We start from the raw sequence: 27,557 nt of genomic DNA on the forward strand, positions 1-27,557 counted from the left end.
GGTTCTGCATCAATGATGATTTGGAGTAAGCATGTGTGAGTTGAGTGCTTCTCAAATGCTTTATCTTCAGGAAGAAAAACTTTTTTCCATAACATCAAGTCGTGAGCCAAATTTTTAAATCATTCAAGTTTATTTCACAGAAAAATAGCACAGTAGACTTGTCTTGTTAATCGGTGTGACTTTGACTAAAATAATCTTGTTTTGTCACTAGAAAAATGGCTACAGCTAAAGCATCTGGTTTTGTTTCCAGAAAAAATAGTAACATTTCTGTATTTGTTTTCAGAAAGATGACTGAAAATATTGGGTTTTGTTGCCCCATTTAGAGTCCTCCTCCAACTTGTTAGTCGGTTTGCCTTTTGCTAAAATACTCACTAATAGTCACTAGAAAAATCGCTAAAAATATCTGGTTTTGTTGCCATAATTGGATTTTTTTTCTCCCTAAACTTTTTTTTTTTTCATGCACACATCTGACTGTGACTCACTGAAAATGACACACAATCCACTTTTATGTCACGAGCCACCAGTTGGGAACCACTGATCAACTGTATAATAGTTACTGTAATATTTCCATGTCTGTCCAGAGTGATTGACCACTTTGCACAAAATGAAAAGGAGACGTTACAGTTGACTTCTCAGAAAATGATTCCCTGAACAGACACACAACAGTTGTTCATTTATTCTACTACTGTGGCTTTATTGTTTTGTGTATATTTTATAGTTTTGTGTATCTGAAATAGGATTAGCCACATTGCCATAAATGGAAATTAAATCATATAAAATAACCCAGAGATGTAGGGGTGCTTTATTTTTTGTTTTACTTTTGTAAATGTTAAATTTGCAGATGATTACTGCAATAAATATTTCAAAAAGATTCATTGCTCTTCCTTTTTGCTTTTACCAGTAGCAGTTTAGAAGTCTGGAGTAAAAAAGTGCACAAGTAGGTCAAATGCATTAGTTAATTTCAGGTGGTTAAGCAAAGATCCATACAACATAATCTGATATGATTTCATAGTTTAAAGCACTATTTATGTATTTTTTATGATAATAAAAATGTTTTTGCTTGCGCGCTTTGCACGCTCACATGAATTATTTGTGCCCCAGTACAGTATTAGGTCTAGTGACGCCCCTGGTCTGGACCTCCTCTCCAGGGGCCCAGGCTTAGACTGATTATTTTATTTTAATCTTCTATTTTTTTTCTCCCATTCCCCCCACTTGTTTACCTGTATCTCACCTTTTTTTATAAGGGGCGCTGGAAGCCGGCAGACCCGTCAGCGATCCTGTTCTGTCTCCCTGTAATGTTTGTCTGATCTTGAATGGGATTGTTCTGAAAATTGTAATTTTCCTGAAGGAATAAATAAAGTACTATCTAATCTAATCTAATCTAGACCAGTGGTCCCCAACCACCGGGCCGCAGAATATTTTTTTATTTAAAAAAAAAAAAAAAATATATATATATATATATATTTTTTATTTATTTATTAAATCAACATAAAAAACACAATATACACTTACAAATAGTGCACCAACCACGAAAAACTCCCTTTTTCATGACAAAAACGTCCCTTTTTCATGACAAAGAAGAAAAAAAAAAGAAAGAAAAAAAAGGACCCCCCCCCCCCCCCCTTTCCCCCGGGCCGCGGGACAAATTATTAAGCGTTGACCGGTCCGCGGATACAAAAAGGTTTGGGACCACTGATCTAGACGATCCCCTGAGTTCTGCCACCACACACCATCGTGTACAAGCACGTACAGACAAGCTGGCATACTATTGGTCCAAAGCTGCAACATCACGGTTTCCTATTGGTCTTCAGCACGGGGGCTTCCTATTGGCTGCTGCGTCACCCGCCAGCAGTTTCAAAACAGCGCCATCGTCAAATTGCGCTCGAAAGACTACACCCGGTTTTTAAAAGGTATTCCACGGTCAGGACTGAATCCTATACAAATCAATCGACGTGTGACGTTCGTATACTCCTATTAGATCCCAGGTGAGTCCAAAATTGAAAACTTCGTACGCCGACGTACGTAAGCGGAAGCTAATGCTAACTTTGTACGCAGAGGTAGCCGCCGCGTCCTTTGATCATGAGCTTGCCAGTCAACCTGCGGGATCTCCCCGCCGGTGTCTTCCAACAAGTCTTCTCCCCCGAGAATGTGAGCGTAAGGTGAGTGACAGTGAGCACATCCTCACGTTAACGCAAGGGTAGGGAACCGTTTTGGCTGAGAGAGCCACAAAGCCAAATATTTGTAAAACATATAATATTTTTTTAACACTGAACACAACTAAACACGTGCATTTTTAAGTAAGACAAACATTTCTAGAGTATTATAGGTCTCTTATTCTTTGCAATAACATTGTTATTCTAAAGCTAACTGTGGAGGGGGCGTGGCCTGCAGGCCTGCAGCGAACTGGGGTGTGCCAGGACCGGCTTCAAAATCAGCGATTGATTGATTGATACTTTTATTAGTAGATTGCACAGTTCAGTACATATTCCGTACAATTGACCACTAAATGGTAATACCCGAATAAGTTTTTCAACTTGTTTAAGTTGGGGTCCACGTTAATCAATTCATGGTACAAATATATACTATCAACGTAATACAGTCATCACACAAATTAATCATCATAGTATGTACATTGAATTATTTACATTATTTACAATCCGGGGGGTGGGATGAGGAGCTTTGGTTGGTATCAGAACTTCAGTCATCAACAATTGCATCAACAGAGAAATGTAAACATTGAAACAGTGTAGGTCTTATTTAGTAGGATATGTACAGCCAGCAGAGAACATAGTGAGTTCAGATAGCATAAGAACAAGTATATATATTAGAAGTACATTTGAGTTGTTTATAATCCGGGGAGATGGGATGTGAATGGAGGAGGGTATTAGTAAAGTGTTGAAGTTGCCTGGAGGTGTTGTTTTAGAGCGGTTTTGAAGGAATACAATAATAATAATGATAATAATGGATTAGATTTATATCGCGCTTTTCTATTGTTAGATACTCAAAGCGCTCACAGAGAAGTGGGGACCCATCATTCATTCACACCTGGTGGTGGTAAGCTACATCTGTAGCCACATCTGCCCTGGGGTAGACTGACGGAAGCGTGGCAGCCAGTTTGCGCCTACGGCCCCTCCGTCCACCACCAATCATTCATTCATCATTCATTCACCGGTGTGAGCGGCACCGGGGGCAAGGGTGAAGTGTCCTGCCCAAGGACACAACGGCAGCGACTTTGATGTCCATAGATGGGAAGCGAACCTGCAACCTGGCACGGCCGCTCTACCCACTACGCCATGCCGCCCCCAATATAGAGATGCACTTACTTTTATACCTGTTGGGAGTGCATTCCACATTGATGTGGCATAGAAAGAGAATGAGGTAAGACCTTTGTTAGATCGGAATCTGGGTTTAACGTGGTTTGTGGAGCTCCCCCTGGTGTTGTGGTTATGGCGGTCATTTACATTAAGGAAGTAGTTTGACATGTACTTCGGTATCAAGGAGGTGTAGCGGATTTTATAGACTAGGCTCAGTGCAAGTTGTTTTACTCTGTCCTCCACCCTGAGCCAGCCCACATTGGAGAAGTGGGTTGGATTGAGGTGTGATCTGGGGTGGAGGTCTAAAAGTAACCGGACTGGCTTATTCTGGGATGTTTGGAGTCTAGATTTGAGGCTTTTGGAGGTGCTGGGGTACCAGGAGGTGCAAGCGTAATCGAAGAAGGGTTGAATGAGAGTTCCCGCTAGAATCCTCAAAGTGCTTTTGTTGACCAGAGAGGAGATTCTGTCGAGGAAACTCGTTCTTTGGTTGACCTTTTTGATCACCTTGGTTGCCATTTTATCACAGGAAAGATTAGCCTCTAGAATGGAACCTAGGTAGGTGATCTCATCCTTCCTGGTGATAACAATGTCACCCACTTTTATAGTGAAGTCACTGACCTTCTTAAGTTTGATATGGGACCCAAATAAAACAATATTGAAACCCTGAAACAGACTCTCATGTCGGTGCTTGGTGGTCCGAAGAACCTCCAGGAGGGCAAGCCCCACATTAACCAATAATAAATAAATAACTTCTTACCACTAACGCAACTTCTTGAACAGGTACGGTAGAAAACGGATGGATTAAAAATGCATGAGAATGTTTTATGTTTTTAACATTATTTTTAACACTGTGAATGCAAGTGGAATTATTCATTACTTATCGTTTTAAGCAACGTCAGCTCAGATTTATCTGAGAGCCAGATGCAGTCATCAAAAGAGCCACATCTGGCTCTCGAGCCATAGGTTCCCTACACTTGCGTTAACGTCACGAATAGCTGTAACAAAGTTTTCTTTGGTGTCTCTAACACAGGGGTCACCAACCTTTTTGAAACCAAGAGCTACTTCTTGGGTACTGATTAATGCGAAGGGCTACCAGTTTGATACACACTTAAATAAATGGCCAGAAATAACCAATTTGCTCAATTTACCTTTAATAAATAAATCTATATATATATATATATATATAAAATGGGTATTTTTGTCCGTCATTCCGTCGTACATTTTTTTTTTCCTTTTTACGGAAGATTTTGTGTGAATGTGAGTGTGAATGTTGTCTGTCTGTGTTGGCCCTGCGATGAGGTAGCGGCTTGTCCAAGGTGTACCCCGCCTTCCGCCCGATTGTAGCCAAGATAGGCGCCCGCGACCCCAAAAAGGGAATAAGTGGTAGAAAATGGATGGATGGATAAATTATGAAAAAAACACTTAATTGAACGGTTTAAAAGAGGAGAAAACACGAAAAAAAATGAAAATAAAATTTTGAAACATAGTTTATCTTCAATTTCGACTCTTTAAAGGGGAACATTATCACCAGACCTATGTAAGCGTCAATATATACCTTGATGGTGCAGAAAAAAGACCAGCTATTTTTTTAACCGATTTCCGAACTCTAAATGGGTGAATTTTGGCGAATTAAACGCCTTTCTGTTTATCGCGCTGGAGGTGATGACGTCAGAATGTGACGTCTCCGAGGTAATACAGCCGCCATTTTCATTTTCAACACATTACAAACACCGGGTCTCAGCTCTGTTATTTTCCGTTTTTTTGACTATTTTTTGGAACCTTGGAGACATCATGCCTCGTGGGTGTGTTGTCGGAGGGTGTAACAACACTAACAGGGAGGGATTCAAGTTGCACCACTGGCCCGAAGATGCCAAAGTGTCTGCCGCCAGACCCCCATTGAATGTGCCAGAGTGTCTCCACATTTGACCGGCGATGCTAAGGCAGACATGGCACAGAGATGTATGGATAACCTGCAGATGCATTTGCAACGATAGTCAACGAAATCACAAAGGTGAGTTTTGTTGATGTTGACTGCCAGCTAATCGATGCTAACATGCTATGCTAATCGATTCTAACATGCTATTTACCGGCGGTGCTAAAGCAGACATGGTACAGAGATGTATGGATAACCTGTAGATGCATTTGCAACTATATTACGTTTCTTCCCACCCACATTTAATGCGAAAAAAACACTTACCAATCGACGGATTTAAGTTGCTCCAGTGTCACAAGATGCGAAAGTCCTGATCGTTTGGTCCGCACATTTTACCGGCGATGCTAACGCAGCTATTCGGCCATGCTATGGCTATGAATAGCGTCAATAGCTATTCGCTCAATAGCTTCAGTTTCTTCTTCAATATTTTCATACTCCAACCATCTGTTTCAATACATGCATAATCTGTTGAACCGCTTAAGTCGCTGAAATCCGAGTTTGAATCCGAGCTAATGTCACTATATCTTGCTGTGGTATTCCCATTGTTTGTTTACATTGGCAGCACTGTGTGACGTCACAGGGAAATGGCCAGTGTCTTCGCAGAGAGCGAAAATAAGGCACTTTAAAGCTTTATTTAGGGATATTCCGAGACCGGTACATTTTTTTTTAAAAACTTCAAAAAATACAACAAGACACTGGGAACTGATTTTTATTGTTTTTAACCCTTTTGAAATTGTGATAATGTTCCCCTTTAAGTGCTTGATTTTATACACCAAGTGATTAGGACACCTGATTCTCATCATTTGGATGGGTGGCCAAATACTTGTGGCAATATGGTGTATTATTCAAGTTAACGTGTCATTATTTCTTTGTAGGCCTGCAGGAAAGCCCCTGACGTCCCTGAGCTTCCCCAAAACCAGATCTGCTCTGTGGGATGAGAGTCCTGTAGGAGAAAAGCTCCGCCTCCAGCTGTGCTCTCCCAGGTAAACTCTGACCATTTTCGTGTGCTGAGACAGTTTCTAAATTTAACCCGTGTGTGCAGGATGCCTCGGCTCCTCCTGCGGGAGAAAGCTCTTCGTCTGGCGCAGCGTCACGCCCGCCGCTGCAAAAAGTCGCATTTTCCGTTCTTCTTCCTGGGCTCCGTCTCCGTGGATGCAGGTCAGAGGTCGCCGCCATCATAAGTTTGTGTGACGGTGCAGTCCTTAATGGTTCAAATGTATCCGACAGTAGCAATCGGCCCCCATTTGAAAAGATTAATTGACATTTACAAAAAACGTGGAATTCATTTTCATGTCAAAATATCACTTCAGCATTTTTTAAATGAAATTTCAGTAAAAATATGATTTTTACAAAATTTGTTGAACGCTCGCGTCAGCCGCAGGTACTCCTTTCCCTCGCCGCACCGAGTTGAGAGACGTTCAGGAGCACCAAAACAACCTCACACTTTAGCGGAGCCTAGAGCTGGGCGATATGGCCTTTTATTAATATCTTGATATCTTTAGGCCATGTCACGATACACGATATATATCTCTATATTTTTGCCTTAGCCTTGAATGAACACTTGATGCATATAATCACAGCAGTATGATGATTCTATGTGTCTACATTAAAACATTCTTCTTCATACTTTATAATATATGCTCATTTTAAACTTTCATTCAGAGAGGGAAATCACAACTAAATGTATTTATTAAACAGTTATTAATCAGCGGCACAAACATTCATGTCATTTCCAAAACAGAAAGTGCAAGATTGTCAGAGACATTTTAAAACAAGCTATTGTGCACTTTTGTGCATGATGTCACTAAGATGACATCAAAACAACAGTAAATTGAAGTGCACTTTTCGTACAGAACGCCCCTACAATAGTTTAAAACAAAGTGCACTTTTGTGCCTGATGTCACACAAAATATTTAAATAACTGTCAAATAAAAATGAGCTGCATGATAGGAAATTAAATAGTGTATGTCCTTCGTTATGTGGTAGGTTCCTGCAGATGTTATCTCCTGTTGTTGACAATTTTTTTCATTCCGCGTTGATCTGGAAATGGTTGCTTGGACATTTTGTTGGGTGTTGCACTGGCGGGGATGTTGAAATGCGGAGTTTCAGGCGGCGATGACCAAGAATAACGTGGAGTTGGAATATAATTACAACACTTTATGTCAGGTGTAGGGAACCTATGGCTCGGGAGCCAGATGTGGCTCTTTTGATGACTGCATCCGGCTCTCGGATAAATCTGAGCTGATGTTGCTTAAAACGATAAGTAATGAATAATTTCACTGTAATCACAGTGTTAAAAATAATATTCAAAATATAAAGCATTCTCATGCATTTTTAATCCATCCATCCGTTCAAGAAGTTGCGTTAATGGTAATAAGTTATTTAGTTATTATTGGTTAGTGTGGGGTTTGCCCTCCTGGGGGTTCTTCAGACACCCAAGCACCAACATGAGAGCCTTTTTCAGGGTTGCAATATTGTTTTATTTTTCAATAAGTCTCTCAGTTGTTTTCAGCAATTGTATTTCCAGCCCCAACCCCATCTCTCCTCCTGGCTGCTGCTTATAACAGAGCGACAGGTGAATATATAACAAGGCCCAGGTGGGCCATCTACGCACCTGTCGCTGCAGGCCCGCAGGCCACGCCCCCTCCACAGTTAGCTTCAGAATAACAATGTTATTACAAAGAATAAGAGACCTATTATACTCTAGAAATGTTGGTCTTACTTAACAATGCACGCGTTTTGTTGTGTTCAGTGTTAAAAAAAAAAATTATATGGCTCTTACGGAAATACATTTTAAAATATTTGGCTTTTCGGCTCTCTCAGCCAAAAAGGTTCCCGACACCTGCTTTATGTACATATTTATATACATATTTATATAATATTTAAATATTTATATAATATGTAACTATAACCTCCATTCACAGACAGAGTTCCATTGCTTTTATGAGCGGTTGAGCGAGTCAAAAGCCCCAAAAATTAAAAAAAAAATTTTAAACCAAATTTTTTTTTTTTGTGGTGTCCGTAATCCTTTCGTGGCGGGCCGCCACAAATAAATGAATGAGTGGGATACCCTGTATTATGAACGTGCCCGTTACTACATGACATATATACTCACAGCATGTATATAAAAGGTTTTTAGATATATTTTTAGAGTGCTTCATTGTTAGCTATTTTTTTCTGCGAGCGTTTATACACTTATTTACAATGCATGAAAAAAGAAAAACATACATCACAGGCCAAAAGTTTGGACACACCCTCTCCTGATGTAATGTGTTTTCTTTATTTTCAGACTTTGTAGATTGTCACTGAAGGCATTAAAGGCCTACTGAAATGAGATTTTCTTATTTAAACGGGGATAGCAGGTCCATTCTATGTGTCATACTTGATCATTTCACGATATTGCCATATTTTTGCAGAAAGGATTTAGTAGAGAACATCGACGCTAAAGTTCGCAACTTTTGGTCGCTAATAAAAAAGCCTTGCCTGTACCGGAAGTAGCAGACGATGTGCGCGTGACGTCCCGGGTTGTGGGGCTGCTCACATCTGAAAATTGTTTACAATCATGGCCACCAGCAGCAAGAGCAATTCGGACCGAGAAAGCGAAGATTTCCCCATTAATTTGAGAGAGGATGAAAGATTTGTGGTTGAGGAATGTTAGAGTGAAGCACTACTAGGATAATTCTGGAAAATCCCTTATCTGCTTAGTGTTTTAGTGAGATTATAAAGTCATACCTGAAAGTCGGACGGCTGCGGTGACCGCCAGTGTCTCTGAGAGAACCCAATGGAGGAGCCAGGATCACAGCTGCCTTTTGGATAGCTGCTGCAGGAGGTCGCATAATCCGCTCAAGTCTCCGGTAAGAGCGGACTTAATATCACAATTTTCTCATCCAAAAACTTGCTGGTTGACATGTGGTAGAGAACCATGTTCGCTAAAGCTTCACAACAAACAAACCCCGGCTGTGTTTTGGTTGCTAAAGGCAGCTGCAGTCCACCGCTTTCCACCAACAGCATTCTTCTTTATAGTCTCCATTATTAATTGAACAAATCGCAAAAGTCCAAAATACTGTGTAATTATGCGATGAAAACAGACTACTTTTAGCTGTAAGTGGTGCTGGGAGAACATGTCCGCTCCAACCAATAACATCACAAGCACGCGTCAACATAAGCGTCATCATTCCGCAACGTTTTCAACAGGATACCTCGCGGGACATTTAAAATCGCAATTTAGTAAACTAAACCGGCCGTATTGGCATGTGTTGCAATGTTAATATTTCATCATTGATATATAAACTATCAGACTGCGTGGTCGGTTGTAGTGGGTTTCAATAGGCCTTTAAACCTATGAATGAACACGTGGAGTTATGTACTTAACTTATCAGCAGACCTATGCAAGCGTCAATATATACCTTGATGTTGCAGTAAAAAGACCATGTATTTTTTAAGCCGATTTCCGAACTCTAAATGGGTGAATTTTGGCAAATTAAACGCCTTTCTGTTTATCGGTCTTTTAGCGATGACGTCAGAACGTGACGTCACCGAGGTAACACACCCGCCATTTTCATTTTCACATTACAAACACCGGGTTTCAGCTCTGTTATTTTCCGTTTTTTCGACTATTTTTTGGAACCTTGGAGACATCATGCCTCGTCGGTGTGTTGTCGGAGGGTGTAACAACACTAACAGGGAGGGATTCAAGTTGCACCACTGGCAAGAAATCTGCCGCCAGACCCCCATTGAATGTGCCAGAGTGTCTGCACATTTGACTGGCGATGCTAAGACAGACATGGCACAGAGATGTATGGATAACCTGCAGATGCATTTGCAACGATTAAGTCAACGAAATCACAAAGGTGAGTTTTGTTGATGTTGTTGACTTATGTGCTAATCAGTCATATTTGGTCACGGCATGACAGCCAGCTAATCGATGCTAACATGCTACGCTAATCGATGCTATTTACGCTAGCTGTATATACATTTGAAACTAGATACCCACATTTAATGCGAAACAAACACTTATCAATCGACGGATTTAAGTTGCTCCAGTGTCACAAGATGCGAATGTCCTGATCGTTTGGCCCGCACATTTTACCGGCGATGCTAATAAGGCAGCCATGCTATGGGCCACTTCATTAGGTACACCCACGCTATGGCCGAATAGCGTCAATAGCTATTCGCTCAATAGCTTCAATTTCTTCTTCAATTTCATTTTCGCGATCTGCCTCCATACTCCAACCATCTGTTTCAATACATGTGTAATCTGTTGACTCGCTTAAGCCGCTGAAATCCGAGTCTGAATCCGAGCTAATGTCGCTATATCTTGCTGTGGTAACCGCCATGTTGTTTGTATTGGCAGCCCTGTATGACGTCACAGGAAAATGGACAGTCGCATCTCAAATAGCGAAAATCAAGAACTTTAAAGCTTTTTTTTAGGGATATTCCGTGAGGTGTAAAATTTTGAAAAAAAACTTTGAAAAATAAGACAAGCCACTGGGAACTGATTTTTATTGTTTTTAACCCTTTTGAAATTGTGATAATGTTCCCCTTTAACAAAAAAAGGTGAAATGACTGAAAACATGTTTTATATTCTAGTTCCTTCAAAATAGCCACCCTTTGCTCCGATTACTGCTTTGCACACTCTTGGCATTCTCTCCATGAGCTTCAAGCATACCTGTGAGGTGAAAACCAAGAGTGTGCAAAGCAGTAATCAGATCAAAGGGTGGCTATTTTGAAGACAATACAAATGTTTTCAGTTATTTCATAACCCCACATGTGTTCAGTCATGGCTTTGAGGCCTTCAGTGACATTATACAATGTAAATAAAAAGTCATGAAAAATAAAGAAAACACATTGAAAGAGAAGGTGTGTCCAAACGTTTGGTCTGAACTGTATGTGTTCTTTTCTTACATAAGGATTTTGAACAATCGACAAAAGTCCCCCCCAAAAAAGCGAGGTTCTCCTTTTTAACATCAAGCGTTAGCTTTGCAAGGTTCATTCCGTGCAAAAAAACGACTTTCATGGACACACCCGCCTTGCACATGTCTCAAACATGCTGAGAGTCGGTCATAAACCTGGTGCACCGCATTCTTCACGTTAGCGAAAAACTGGAACTATGTGATTTATCTCACTGTACTTGTATGCATGTTGAAATAATTAACAAACACCACAACCATTAGCATGGTGTGTGGTTATGTGTCTTTAGGCATATTAGCAGCATTGTAATCTACAGCGCCACCAAGAGGCTGAAAGCATTTCTGGATGTTGGTATGATTTAAAGGCCTACTGAAATGAGATTTTCTTATTCAAACGGGGATAGCAGGTCCATTCTATGTGTCATACTTGATAATTTTGCGATATTGCCATATTTTTGCTGAAAGGATTTAGCAGAGAACAGACGATAAAGTTCGCAACTTTTGGTCGCTAATAAAAAAGCCTTGCCTGTACCGGAAGTAGCAGACAATGTGAGCGTGACGTCACGGGTTGTGGAGCTCCTCACATCTGAACATTGTTTACAATCATGGCCACCAGCAGCGAGAGCGATTCGGGCTGAGAAAGCGACGATTTCCCCATTAATTTGAACGAGGATGAAAGATTCGTGGATGAGGAAAGTGAGAGTGAAGGACTAGGGAAAAAAAAGACAAGGGCAGTGGGAGTGATTCAGATGTTATTAGACACATTTACTAGTGTAGCCGAGTGTCCTGGGTTTGCCTATACAGTGTACTTATATAATAAAATAATAAACAGGAGACATTATAGCAGGTCCGGTAGCCACCGCTTCTTCAATGTGAACTCCTTTACACCTATCTCTCCACAACCACACACCCTACGTCACAGCCCCACTGCAACTCTGAAAGGACAAAACTCCTCCTCCTCACACTCTCTGTTAACTTGGGACACCCTGAACTGTTTGTTACACTAAGATAATTCTGGAAGATCCCTCATCTGCTTATTGTGTCAATAGTATTTTAGTGAGATTATATGGTCGTATCCGGAAAGTCGGAGGGGTGTGGCCACGGGTGTTGTGACCACCAGTGTCTCCGTGGGAAGCCACGTTTCTCGACGAGGCAAGGCAGCCGGGTTGAGTTTTTTTGTTTTTTTCCCGCCTCCCCCGACGGTCAGGAGCGGCCATTGGGAGGAGGCAAGAGAGTCTGCAGCTGCAGGAAGAACGACGCAAACTCTCCGCTCATTTCTACGGTAAAAGCCGACTTATTGCCACCATTTTCTCACCGAAACCTGCCGGTTGACATGTGGTAGGGAACCATGTTCGCTTGACCGCTCTGTTCCGTAGTAAAGCTTCACCGTCAGCTTTCGGGAATGTAAACAAAGAATGTGTTTGTGTTGCTAAAGGCGGCCGCAATACACCGCTTCCCACCTACATCTTTCTTCTTTGACGTCTCCATTATTAATTGAACAAATTGCAAAAGATTCAGCAACACAGATGTCCAGAATACTGTGTAATTATGCGATTAAAGCAGACGACTTATAGCTGGGATCAAAATGTCCGCTACAATCCGTGATGTCACGCGCACGCGTCATCATACCGCGACGTTTTCAGCAGGATAATTTGCGCGAAATTTAAAATTGCAATTTAGTAAACTAAACCGGCCGTATTGGCATGTGTTGCAATGTTAATATTTCATCATTGATATATAAACTATCAGACTGCGTGGTCGGTAGTAGTGGCTTTCAGTAGGCCTTTAAATGAGTTTAGTTAGCATGCTACAAAACAAAATGTTAGCTTTTAGCTCAGATGCACAACTTGGTAGAGTGGCCGTGCCAGCAACTTGAGTGTTCCAGGTTCGATCCCCGCTTCCGCCATCCTAGTCACTGCCCTTGTGTCCTTGGGCAAGACGCTTTACCCACCCAGTGCCTCCCACACTGGTTTAAATATAACTTAGATATTGGGTTTCACTAGGGCTGGGCGATATATCGCGGATTTGTCTCTGTGCGATATAAAAAATGACTATATGGTGATATTCGAGTATACGTTCTCATGCAGTTGCTTTTAGCTGCTGGCATTACACTACCGGCGTTTCCCACTTTTTGTTGTCTCTCCTTCTCACAGACAGCAAGCGCACCTTCTTACATACGTCACATACCGTCAAGTCATACATCACATACGTAAAAGCCCTCACTCAGCAGGGAGGTAGCAGTGATGCTAGCTGAGCCGTGCGAGTGGTAATACGAGAGAAAGAGGGTGCGAATCTGGTTACAAATAAAAGAAGAATTAATTCCCAAGAAAAACAGCAGGGGGGATCCATCGTCTGGCGGTGGTTTGGCTTCAGCTGGGAATATGTCGAACAGACAACCGTAATTTGTCAAGCGTGGGGCAAAAGTGGTTCTACAAAAAGTAGCATTACTGATAATATGTAGGATCATTTGAAAAGTCACCTTCTAGACCACGGGTCACCAACGCGGTGCCCGCGGGCACCAGGTACCCCGTAAGGACCAGATGAGTCGCCCGCTGGCCTGTTCTAAAATAGCTCAAATAGCAGCACTTACCAGTGAGCTGCCTCTATTTTTCAAATTGTATTTATTTACTAGCAAGCTGGTCTCGCTTTGCTCGTCATTTTTAATTCTAAGAGAGACAAAACTCAAAATAGAATTTGAAAATCCAAGAAAATATTTTAAAGACTTTGTCTTCAATTGTTTAAATAAATTCATTTTTTTTTTTTTACTTTGCTTCTTATAACTTTCAGAAAGACAATTTTAGAGAAAAAATACAACCTTAAAGATTTTAGGATTTTTAAACACATATACCTTTTTACCTTTTAAATTCCTTCCTCTTCTTTCCTGACAATTAAAATCAATTAAAATCAATGTTCCAGTATTTATTTGTTTTTATTGTAAAGAATAATAAATACATTTTAATATAACTCTTCATTTTAGCTTTGGTTTTTTCGACGAAAAATATTTGTGAAATATTTCTTCAAATTTATTATGATTAAAATTCCCAAAAAATATTCTGGCAAATCTTGAAAATCTGTAAAATCAAATTTAAATCTTATTTCAAAGTCTTTTGAATTTCTTTTAAATTTTTGTTCTGGAAAATGTAGAAGAAATAATGATTTGTCTTTGTTAGAAATATAGCTTGGTCCAATTTGTTATATATTATAACAAAGTGCAGATCGGATTTTAACCTATTTAAAACATCAAAATTCTAAAATTAATCTTAATCAGGAAAAATTACTTAATGATGTTCCATAAATTCATTTTTAAATTTTTTCAAAAAGATTCGAATTAGTTAGTTTTTCTATTCATTTTTTTCGGTTGAATTTTGAATTTTAAAGATTCGAAATTGAAGATAAACTATGTTTCAAAATTGTATTTTAATTTTTTTCGTGTTTTCTCCTCTCTTAAACCGTTCAATTAAGTGTTTTTTTCATTTATTCTCTACAAAAAAACTTTCCGTAAAAGGAAAAAAATGTACGACTGAATGACAGACAGAAATACACATTTTTTATATATATATATATAGATTTATTTATTAAAGGTAAATTGAGCAAATTGGCAATTTCTGGCAATTTATTTAAGTGTGTATCAAACTGGTAGCCCTTCGCATTAATCAGTACCCAAGAAGTAGCTCTTGGTTTCAAAAAGGTTGGTGACCCCTGTTCTAGAGAATGAAGAGTGGTTACTCCGCATGTCAACATCCCCATTCGGTGTCACACGCCCACACCATCAAAATGCAGAGGCAAACATTTTCAGACCAACACCTTATGAAAAAACTAGTCAACAACAAAAGGAGATAATGTCTGCAGGAAGCTACCACGTAACGAAGGATGAACACTATTTGATTTCCTATTATACAGCTTATTTTTATTTGACACTTATTGAAATACCTTATGTGACATCATACACAAAAGTTCACTTTATTTGTTTTAAACTACTGTCGTGGCGTTCTGTACAAAAAGTGCACTTTAATTTAGTGTTGTTTTGATGTCATCCTAGTGACATCATGCTCAAAAGTGCACCAATAGCTTGTTTTAAGATGTCTCTGACAATCTTGCACTTTCTGTTTTGGAAATGACATGAATGTTTGTGCCACTGCTTAATAACTGTTTAATAAATACACTTTTGGTCAATTGACTTAGTTGTGATTTCCCTGCCTGCATGAACGTTTAAAAGTAGCATGAATTAATGCAGTAAGAAGAATGTTTTGATGTAGACACATAGAATTATCATACCGGTGTGATTATATGCATCAAGTCTTCACTGAAAAATCAAAGCAAGCGGGGGCCATTTTTTTTAAAAACAATCCAATATATGTATAAAAAAATATACATTTATGCCTCCACTCAGGCTTGATCCCGGGGACCCCAAAGGGTTTTGGTAAAAATAAAATGTTAAAATCTGTCATTATTCAGTATTATTATTTTTATTATTATTCAAGTTTTAAATCTGTATATCAACATTAGGTCTATCTGTCAATAAGACGTTTTTAAAGATTTAAGTTGTATGCTCTTTTTGTCAAAGAAAACCATGTTTTTTTAAGGAAAAAAACACAAAATATGCAATATTTTCACCCATAAAATTTTTAAGTAGAATATTTGAGATTATATAATAAATGGTCAACAACTCATAACACCATTGATTTTAATTCACTATTATTTTTTGTGCAATGACACTCAAAAACAAAACACACTGACCCAAAGGGGTCCTACTTATTAAAGTGTTAAAAAATAAATCATAACTATTTTTTTTTTACTGTTTACTTTTAACACAATGGTCTCGAGATCAACTTTAGATCTATTCGTCAATTATAAGTTTTTTTGTAGTTTATGTTTTTAGTTTGTTCGTTTTAGGCCCTTTGAAAAAAAAAAAACAGCTCAGTTTTTTATATGGCAAACACAAAATATCCAACTATAGCACACAAAAATATCTCAAAGTGGAATATTTAATGTGAGGTAATTGGAGCCTTGAATAGGTCAATAATTCATAATGACATTGATTTTGATTCACTTATTATTTTTTTAAAGAAAGAAACAGCCTGCATGGCAGCTTTGTGTTATTAAAGCAAACATTGCAAAATGTTCCTGTTACATTTTACATTTGCCCTTTCATACTAGGGATGCACCGATTAATCGGTAACCGAATATATTCGGCCGAATATGGCAAAAAAAGCCACATTCGGCCTTCGGTGGAATGAGTTAAAAACAAGGCCGAATAGTGGCGTGTGACGCAATTTTTTGACGCGGTGACGCAATCAACCAACGTGCAGTGACGTTGGGATATGTTGTGTACCTGTATAAGTGTATGAGGTTACAAGCACACACTTATTGAGATTTAGTGGGGCCTCTGTTTACATTATTAGCCTGTTGTGTAGGCTACCTGTATAAGTGTAAGAGGTTACAAGCACACACTTAATTGAGATTTACTTGAGCCTTCTGTTTACATTATTAGCATATCTACTGTGGCTAAGCAGACTTTTGCCAAAAGGACAATAATTCATTTGTTGTGGGTTTATCCACTTTAATGCACTTTATTTTTTTTTGGAATGCATGTTTTGTTTCAAGGCCTAATATAAATGAAAAACTGTGCTTTTTTTGAAAAGCAAAGACTACTGGAATATTAAAAAAATATCAATATTCAATAAAAAATACTTTATTTGAAAAACATGTCTAAATATTTATTCTAGGCTATTTATGCAATATTAAAAAAATTGTGAAAAACTGCATTCATTATTCGGTATTCGGCCTTCGGCCAAGCGTTTAAATTTTATTCGGCTTCGGCCACAAATTTTCATTTCGGTGCATCCCTATTTCATACCACTTTTTATGTTAAAATTTTTTTCCACAGTATTTTTATAATGTGCCGTGGGGCCGTTAAAAAATGACCTGCGGGCCGCACTTAGGACACCACTGATTTAAGGCTAAGGCAAAAATATCGAGATATATATCGTGCATCGCGATATTGCCTTAAAATATCGAGGTATTAAAAAAAAAGGCCATATCGTCCAGCCTTAGGTTTCACTATGTAAAAGCGCATTGAGTCACTAGAGAAAAGCGCTATATAAATATAATTCACTTCACACTTCACTTCAACTGCTCGCATGTGTGTTCTCTCTGTGACGTCCCTCTTGTCTCATCCAGATGAGGAGGGTGTGACTGTCAATCTGGACCGGTTTGATCCAGGTCGAGACCAACCGGGAACAACAGATCGCGTTCCCACTGTTTTGGTACCGGGAGATGTCCTGGTTCCGTGTGTAATCTCCTCTGAGAAGACATGTGACGGCATCATCCAATCCGAGGCCGAGCTGTATTCCTCCTCCTCTGTAAGTCCCCGGCCATCATGTCCGCGCCTGTCCCACATGCTCAGGTCGCCTGATAGTGTGTTTGTGGGCTGGCGCCCAGGACTTGCAGCGCTACGTCAGCGGCCGACAGACCCTCAATCTGTCTCAGCTCATAAAGGTCAAGGGTCGTATCAGCTGCCAAATGCAGGCCGACGCTGCGCTCTTCGATCTCAGCTGGTCGTATGTCTGCCCGTCCACCTGCCTGGACGTCCAGCCGGTCCGAGCCATCCCCATCATTCCCACGGCGCTACACAGGAGTCTGACCAGCCTGGGCCGGCCGCCGCCCACCACCAACCACCAGCGAGGGTAAGACGACCGGACCAGGTGGCCAGTGTAGAACACATGCTCATGTCTAACGTGCGCGTGCAGGTTTCTGACCATGGATAAGACCAGGAAGCTGGTTTTGGTGCTGGAATCCGACCCCAAAGCCTCCAAGCTGCCGCTGGTCGGGCTGTAAGTCAATCACACAACTAGGGATGTCCTATATTGGACTGCCGATATTATCGGCCGATAAATGCTTTAATATGTATTATCGGTATCGGTTTCAAAATTATCCGCATCAGTTTCAAAAAGTAAAATGTATGACTTTTTAAAACACCGCTGTACGGAGTGGTACACGGACGTAGGGAGAAGTGCAGAGCGCCAATAAACCTCAAAGGCACTGCCTTTGCGTGCCGGCCCAGTCACATAATATCTACGGCTTTTCACACACACAAGTGAATGCAACGCATACTTGGTCAACAGCCATAAAGGTCACACTGAAGGTGGCGGTATAAACAACTTTAACACTGTTACAAATATGCGCCACACTGTGAACCAACACCAAACAATAATGACAAACACATTTCGGGAAAACATCCGCACCGTAGTACAACAGAAGAAATACCCAGCGCCCCTTGCAGCACTAACTCTTCTAGGACGCTACAATATCCACCCACCCCCATCGCCGCTCACCTCAACCTCCTCATGCTCTCTCAGGGAATGCATGTCCCAAATTCTAAGCTGCTGTTTTGAGGCATGTCAAAAAAATAATAATGCACTTTGTGACTTCAATAATCAATATGGCAGTGCCATGTTGGCATTTTTTTCCATAACTTGAGTTGATTTATTTTGGAAAACCTTGTTACATTGTTTAATGCATCCATTGGGGCATCACAACAAAATTAGGCAAAATAATGTGTTAATTCCACGACTGTATAATTCCGCCGATTTTGGCGCCACCAGGTAGGGGTGTAACGGTACGTGTATTTGTATTGACCCGTTTCGGTACGGGGGTTCCGGTTCGGTGCGGAAGAGTACCGAACGAGTTCCACACCAACATATGAAATATTTCCGCCTAGGCTAAAGTCTTAACAAGCTGCTCCACTCCGTTCTGCCTCTGTGCCTGTCTGTACACAGCACCCAGCATTATCCCTCCCACACAACCATCTGATTGGTTACAACCGTAGCGATAACAAGCCAATCAGTAGTGCGTATTCAGAGCGCATCTCGTCAGCTCTTCAGCGTCGAGCAGATAGGCGTTTAGCAGGTGAGCAGCGGACTCTCCTAATTACACTAAACACTTTCAAGTCTTACTTTCTAAACATCACTATGAGCCCGTTGACCTTCTAGAAACAAACTGCAGCTCAGCTCACTCGCAGTCCTGTTTGAGGTGAAGGTTAGTTAGCTTTTAGCGTAACGTTAGCTCATTTTGCGGTGTGTGCGTGTGTTACGGACAGTGTTGATTGAGGTGTGTTGAAGCAGCAAAAAAGGACATTATATTAAGTGAAGAGTTTCTGTCTCTGATAGTGTATATAATAATGTAATTGCATAATTAAGCCTACATGAACTCCATGGTTTTCAGGGATGAATAGTCTCTCCTATTGCTATTGTACTATTTTTTCAGCTATAGTTACATTAATCATTAGTAATGTAGCAGCCTGGTGTTGAATGGCAAGGTCCCTGCTATCACATGTTGATAAAAATATAACATTTACATAATAAAAATCAACTACAGGCTTTCCAAATGCTGTAATAAATTAAGCATGATGAGTTGACTTGAAATTGTTTAATGTTGCACTTTTTATATGTAGAAGAAAAGTTGTCATTTTATTTCATCCAAGCAACAACTTGAGGCAGTTTAATGTGGATTAACGTGGACAGAATTATCATAGTGTTCCCAATGTTAAAAGGATCAAGCCATTGTTTATAAATTTAGTAAATAAATGACCAAAAAATGTATATTTTGTTGGTTTTCTTACTGTTCTGAAAATGAACCGAACCGTGACCTCTAAACCGAGGTATGTACCGAACTGAAATTTGTGTGTACCGTTACACCCCTACCGCCAGGGTCATTTCTGTGAATCGTTTGAATCCGGGGAGAAAATTTAGGTACTCGTAGATTTTGTCTTTGCGTTGACCTAGTTATCAGTCAGTACAAGGCAGAAAATTCCCGCTAAAAATATAATGCCAATGTGTGAAGGCACCAGATTGGCTAGCTCTACTATCAGCTGACAACATCAACCAATGACATTGCCCGTTCTAGGCGTCTGTACACGTTGTTTGCCGACAATATAGTCCCTGATCCTCAATTATTGTGAGCGTTTCTGAACTCTTATTCTGTTTGTATTGGTTGTGTTAATCGGCGACTAATCTGGAAAGAAAACACAGTAGCTCTTAATTAACACTTTTTTTTAAATTGACAAAACAGTTTCAGACATGGTTAAAGGGGAACATTATCAAAATGTCAAAAGGGTTAAAAACAATAAAAATCAGTTCCCAGTGGCTTGTTGTATTTTTTGAATTTTTTTTCAAAATTTTACCGGTCTCGGAATAACCCTAAATAAAGCTTTAAAGTGCCTTATTTTCGCTCTCTGCGAAGACACTGGCCATTTCCCTGTGACGTCATACAGTGCTGCCAATGTAAACAAACAATGGGAATACCACAGCAAGATATAGCGACATTAGCTGGGATTCAAACTCGGATTTCAGCGACTTAAGCGATTCAACAGATTACGCATGTATTGAAACAGATGGTTGGAGTATGAAAGTATTGAAGAAGAAACTGAAGCTATTGAGCGAATAGCTATTGACGCTATTCATAGCCATAGCATGGCCGAATAGCTGCGTTAGCATCGCCGGTAAAATGTGCGGACCAAACGATCAGGACTTTCGCATCTTTTGACACTGGAGCAACTTAAATCCGTCGATTGGTGTTTTTTTTTTCGCATTAAATGTGGGTGGAAGGAAACGTAATATAGTTGCAAATGCATCTACAGGTTATCCATACATCTCTGTGCCATGTCTGCTTTAGCACCGCCGGTAAATAGCATGTTAGCATCGATTAGCGTAGCATGTTAGCATCAATTAGCTGGCAGTCAACATAAAAAAAACTCACCTTTGTGATTTCGTTGACTATCGTTGTAAATGCATTTGCAGTTCATCCATACATCTCTGTGCCATGTCTGTCATCGCCGGTAAAATGTGGAGATACTTTGGTACATTCAATGGGGGTCTGGCGGCAGACACTTTAACATCTTCGGGCCAGTGGTGCAACTTGAATCCCTCCCTGTTAGTGTTGTTACACCCTCCGACAACACACAGACGAGGCATGATGTCTCTAAGGTTCCAAAAAATAGTAAAAAAAACGGAAAATAACAGAGCTGAGACCTGGTGTTTGTAATGTGTTGAAAATGAAAATGGTGGGTGTGTTACCTCGGTGACGTCACATTCTGACGTCATCCCCTCCAGCGCGATGAACAGAAAGGCGTTTAATTCGCCAAAATTCACCCATTTAGAGTTCGGAAATCGGTTAAAAAAATAAATTGTCTTTTTTCTGCACCATCAAGGTATATATTGACGCTTACATAGGTCTGGTGATAATGTTCCCCTTTAAGCTTATTCAAGATAGGAATGCTTCATTAGCGAAAGATATCGATAAGGGCGTGAGAAACAAGTGGAACTGGGCATGGCTCGATATATCTATCAAACTGAAGGTGAAGATAAACAACAGATTTTGACTCAAAATAGCAGAAAATGCAAAGCGGTGTTTTAGGGTTAAAACATTTTCAGCAGATTTTGTAAATCTTCATTCCCATCCCTGTATAAAACGGTATCTATTGATATCGGAATCAGTAATTAAGAGTTGGACAATATCGGATATCGGCAAAAAAAAGCCATTATCGGACATCTCCACACACGACACAAGCATGTGATGGATCGAGAGCCGCGACTTTGTGTTGATTTGATCTTTACCGATGTCCTGTGACAGCTGGATGAGTGCCGTCATCCACGTGGGCAATCCTCAGGTGTGGGCCTGGTGTCTGCGGTTCCTCTTTAGCTCCGCCCTCCAGGACAGGTGGGTGTGTCCACAGGTAAACGTCTACTCGTTGTTGACGTATACCGACGCTGTGTTTTGTTTCAGGGTACTGTCAGAAAATGGCTCTTTCCTGCTCGTCATCTTTGGCTCCACCCACAGAGCCCCTCAGTTCTTCCAGTGTCGAGGCTCTGATTCTGGTTCTGACAGTGGCCAAATGGACTGCCGGTTGTTAAGCGCCACCGAAGCCATCACGCTCTACAAGGTGTGTATTTTCTCCTGAAGATTGTCCTTGAGATGACAGTGCAGAGGAATGACTGCTTCTGTGTGGTCAGGAGGTGGCGCCGGCAGACCAGCAGAATTTGCACTTTGATTTGAGTCCGGAACGCAACTTGAGGCCGATCCAAGCGCCCCGACATGCTCAGGGCTCCTTCAGCAGGTGAGCTGGCTTTGTCCGTCCTAATCCCGTCTGCATGACCTTCCTTAATTCTTCACCAGTAGAGCTCCACCCCCTGCCGTCCTGTCCATCAGTAACCACGACTCGGGAGTGGAGGACAATGACGTCTCACCGAGACCTTCGCTAGGGCCGCACTTTCCCGCTCAACAGGTGAGTCCAAAGGTCAGCATTTGTGATGCGCATAACTTTCGACCACCAAAAATTTCTAGCTGAAAATGGCTCCAACTTGCAAATACCGTATTTTTCGGACTGACAGGCACACTTCAAATCCTTTCATTTTCCCAAAAATTAACAGTGCGTTTTATAACCCGGTGCGCCAAATGTCCAGCTTAATTCTGGTTGTGCTTACTGACCTTGAAGCAATTTTATTTGGTACATGGTGTAATAAGTGTGGCTAGTAGATGGCAGTCATACATTAGAGCAGGGGTTACCAACCTTTTTGAAACCAAGAGCTACTTCTTGGGTACTGATTAATGCGAAGGGCTGCCAGTTTGATACACACTTAAATAAATTTCCAGAAATAGCCAATTTGCTCAATTTACCTTTAATATATATATATTATAAAAATTGGGTATTTCTGTCTGTCATTCCGTCGTACATTTTTTTTTCCTTTTACGGAAGGTTTTTTGTAAAGAATAAATGGTGAAAAAGACACCTAATTAAACGGTTTAAAAGAGGAGAAAACAGGAAAAAAAATTAAAATAAAATTTTGAAGCATAGTTTATCTTTTTTATCTTAAAATTCTAAATTAAACCGAAAAAAAGGTGAGAAAAACTAGCTAATTCGAATCTTTTTGTCAAAGATTAAAAAAAGAATTTATGGAACATCATTAGGCGGCGATGACCAAGAAGAACGCCGAGTTGGAATATACGTAACTACAACACTTTATGTACATGTTTATATAATATTAAACATATTTATATAATATGTAACTATAAGCTCCATTCACAGACAGAGTCCCATTGCTTTTATGAGCAGTCGAACGAGTCAAAAGCGGGAATTTGTTTTTATTTTTATTTATTTATTTTTTTTTTTGTGGCGGCCGTAATTCTTTCGTTGCGGGCCGCCACAAATAAATGAATGTGTGGGAAACCCTGATATATATATATATGTATGTATGTATGTATATATATATGTATGTATGTATGTATGTATGTATGTATATATGTATGTATGTATATATATATATGTATGTATGTATGTATGTATATATATATATATATGTATGTATATATATATATATATGTATGTATATATATATATATATGTATGTATATATATATATATGTATGTATGTATACATATATATGTATGTATGTATGTATGTATATATGTATGTATATATATATATTGTGTGTGTGTGTATATACAGTATCCATAATTAATTACATATTCATTTGTTTCGGTTTTTGGCCTTGGTTTTTTTACATTTCGGTTCATCCCTTGTCAGCACTCCATGCTTGTTTTGTTTGTAACTAGAGTGACGTCATGCTTGTGGCCATCTTTTGTTATTTCAGACTCTACACGTTCAACCGTCTGTTCCAGAACTTTCCCTGCTGATTGACAACAGTTTCATCTCCAATCACAACCTGCAGCAGGACACTGACTTGTCGCCCCACAGCCAGCCTCCTCCTTCAGAAAACGCCCCCTCTTCTGCTCCTCCCGCCCAGCTCCACAGCACCCCCATCGCTGACATCCCGCGGCCATGCACCTGTTGCTCCGTACATGCACACGAATGCACGCCGGTGGTCCCATCTGTGTTCCACGGCTCTACCCAAACGTCTGCCCCTTCCAGTCTTCACCCTGCTCCTTCTCCTCTGCCGGACTCCGCCTCCCCCGACACATGCCCAGTTTCCTGTTCCGACGTCCTTCCTGTTCCAGTCCCGGAGAAGGAGGACTCTCCCTTCCCTAACCCTGCTTCTCCCACATTACTCGGCTGCCAATGCAAGAAAGGACCACAGGCGGAGGGGATTTCACTTGACTTTTATGTGCAGCAGCTCTACATCCTGCAAGCTCAGGTAAACTTTTTCATTTTTTTTAACAGCAAGGTCCATTAGCACCTGTTGTGACATAAAGCTGCAATGCCTCTCATGTCCACCAGGGGCTTCTCCTGCTCTGCATGCTCCTCACTAGCATATTAAAGAGGAACTGCACTTTTTTCACAATCATGAGAGACAGAACACACATGTCCTTTTTTAATTAGGATTTTAAAGATGATTAAAAAAAACGCTTGGAAGATGCGGCTAATAGGAGTCGCCCTCCATCGTTTTATATACACTGTGTGTGCGTGCGTGTGTTTATATATATATATATATATATGTGTGTGTATGTATGAATGTCTGTGTGTGTATATATGTATGTATGTATATATAAATAAATAAGTGTGTATTTGTTTGTACATATATGTATGTGTGTGTATGTATGTGTGTGTGTGTGTGTGTGTGTGTGTATATATATATATACACATATATACACACACATATGTGTGTGTATATATATATATATATACATACATATATAAATGTTTGTGTGTATATATATACACACACATGTGTATTTATATGTGTGTGTGTGTATATACATATATATACACACACATATATGTATATGTGTGTGTGTGTATATATATATATATGTGTGTGTGTATCTGTATATATGTGTGTGTGTATATATATATATATATATATATATATATGTATGTATGTATGTAGTAAGAGACATGTTCATAATATGTTCAATATCCACTGTATTTTGATCATTTTAAATTGAATTGCCGCCGGGTGTATAGTATGCGCCTGCCTAGAATTAATGCCGGGTCAAACTATTTTCACAAAATAAATAGCGCATGCTTAGCATTACCGCCGGGTCAAACATGTTTCGCAAAATATTATTTTTATTAGCGCATGCCTAGAATTTCCGCTGGGTCAAACTCGTTTAGCAAAATAATTAGAATATGCCTAGAATTTCCGCCGGGTCAAACTCGTCACATCACGAGTGACACTTCACCTGTCATCATTTTCAAAATAGAGGAGGCTGATTTCAATAATTTGAAATCGCATGAAGGGAAGAAGATTAAAAGCTATTCAGTGGGATTTAAGGTCCAAGCTATTGAATATGTTAAAAAGAACAGTAAGCAGCTATGTTTTATTAGTATACGCTAGCTGCGTGTGTCAAATATGAGTCATTAAATGACTCCCGCCTCCTGGTGGTAGAGGGCGCTAGTGATCCTTCTTGCCACTACTCTGCTGCAGAAGAAGTGACAACAAGCAGCAAGAGTGAGCAGCGATCGAATATTTTTTCCTCTCGCTTGCACTTTTAACATGGAGGATTACATATCTAAAATAAAACAGTGTTCGAAACTGGACTTTCAATCGAAGCAGGAGTTAATAAAGGAAGATCTTCATCGAGACAGAGAGACTTTTAAAACTGAGGAAAGATAAGGAAGACTTCTATAAACAAGTTCTTGATGCTTTTCATCAGAAGGAGCTGCGCATGGACTTCATTTATAAGTAAAGGTAAGACCATAATAACGTTTTTTTTATTAAATGTGCTTTTCATGATGGTATCCTTACATCACACTCAAATTTATAAGTGCAGGCCTAAATTTACCGCATGCCTTTGGTAAATGCCGGATTGAGAATAGGTTTTAAATTAATTAGTGCCCCGGCAGCAATTCAAGGAAATACAAGGAAATACGGTACTTTAACTTTAAAGACCCCCTGGTGGACATGAGAGGAAGTGCATTGCTGTGTAGATTGTCACTACGGTTATGAAAGCGTTCACTGGATGTGTTCAGGTCAAAACGCTTTTGGAGAATCTGGGCGACCCACCGGCCCCCAAGACCATGACCAGTATTGCCGTGGAAACGGGTAGAGCTCTCTTGTCAAGATGTTATTATGGTCCTCTTGTACCGGAGTTTGACACGCCCCTTTTGACTTGATTTCAGGCGCCAGTCTCTATTGGGGGGATCAAACCCCTCCCACTCCGGTAAGCGAACCCCACGCTCCGTCCTCCCCTTCTCCAGCACCACATGACTATGTCATCAGGTCCATGGGCGGAGCCGAGGAACGTTATATCGCTCGCCAAGAGGCTGTTCGCCCGGCTGCTATCAATCCCAGGTAAGACATGTTGATGCTTCCTGTGCACCATTTCCACTGACTCCACCCACCCATCCAGGAAGAGGACGGAGGTCCACGGGGACGTGCAGCAGCGAGATTCGAACGGTCCGATTCTGCGAGACATCGCCAGCAACAGGTACTGAGGTCACATGACCACCCGATCACGCCGTTGCTCATGACCCGTGGTTTGTGTGCGGCGCAGCATGTTTGGGTCCGAGGTGGCAGGCATCCTCGAGGAACCCGCTCTCGACCGTGAGCAGCACAGCTGGCTGCTGAAAGAAGACAACCTGCCCGTGATGCACCAGATGTTCTCCCCAAACTCAGTCATGCTGGACAACAACATGTCCGTGGACACCCTGAATTTCATAACCAAAGTCCAGAGAGAAGACTTCTGCGAATTTCCGCCACGCCGGCGACAGACCGAAAGAGGCAGAGCGCAGCCCCCCACGCAGAGTCAGCTGTTCAGGGAGGTGCGATCCAAGATGAAGCTTCTGGCCGGCAACATCCTCGAGGACAAGGAGAACACGGCTGCTGGCACGCCGGTGGGGTACGTGCTGGACCAACTCACACCGCTACCCCATTTCCTTTAAGCTCAACCTCGCGTCATTGAATTTTTTTTATTGATTGTACATATGGTTAATTTGGTTTGATTTTTGCAAATAAAGTTCATTTTGGTTCATTATTATTATTTGTACAAATTAGGGTTTCCAATATTTTAGTACTTTTCAAAATAAAATTATTGGCTTCATTATTGGCTTTATTTGGAAAAAAAACCATCTTAGAGTACATTAAACATATGTTTATTATTGCAATGGAAGAACGATGTTGTCCTTAATTAAAATAGACAACTTGTCTTTTAGTCTTCCGCTCGAGACCCCGAAAGGGACAAGCGGTAGGAAATGTATGAACAAAGGCTCCCTTATTAGTCTGCTGACATATTTAGGGACCGAATGTCCTTTTGGGACAGAGGACCCTATTGAATTTGTAAGGTTTTATTATTATTATTAATTATACCACCGCCTCTACCGCCCCCTAGGAATAAACTGCTCCTAGGAAGAAAACACAGACAAAACTGCTTGTAACTTCCGGTAGGAATGTCGGAGAGACATGAAAGTAAAACGTCCATGTAGGTCTCACTTAGACCTACATTTT

The 27,557-nt window shown here is 40.5% G+C and overlaps 1 protein-coding gene across 2 annotated transcripts; it reads left to right on the forward strand.

Moving 5' to 3' along the window:
* Positions 1–1,804: 1,804 nt before the first annotated feature.
* stil (STIL centriolar assembly protein) lies at positions 1,805–27,090 on the forward strand. 2 transcript variants are annotated; one of them, XM_061888216.1, is made up of 16 exons: positions 1,805–1,985; positions 2,056–2,159; positions 6,123–6,230; positions 6,290–6,405; positions 17,337–17,518; positions 17,598–17,842; positions 17,906–17,989; positions 21,786–21,872; positions 21,939–22,095; positions 22,166–22,269; positions 22,329–22,437; positions 23,805–24,305; positions 26,084–26,156; positions 26,234–26,405; positions 26,464–26,541; positions 26,608–27,090. In XM_061888216.1, the coding sequence occupies exons 2-16, from the start codon at positions 2,080–2,082 to the stop codon at positions 26,993–26,995; spliced, it is 2,484 nt and encodes an 827-aa protein (XP_061744200.1). In that variant the 5' UTR covers positions 1,805–1,985; positions 2,056–2,079; the 3' UTR covers positions 26,996–27,090. The 2 variants fall into 2 exon arrangements, with proteins under 2 accessions (XP_061744200.1, XP_061744201.1); XM_061888217.1 differs by having other exon boundaries at positions 22,332–22,437.
* The last annotated feature ends 467 nt before the right edge of the window (positions 27,091–27,557 follow it).

The sequence above is a fragment of the Nerophis ophidion genome, linkage group LG26 (genome assembly GCF_033978795.1).
Source record: "Nerophis ophidion isolate RoL-2023_Sa linkage group LG26, RoL_Noph_v1.0, whole genome shotgun sequence".
Classification (NCBI taxonomy): Eukaryota; Metazoa; Chordata; class Actinopteri; order Syngnathiformes; family Syngnathidae; genus Nerophis; species Nerophis ophidion.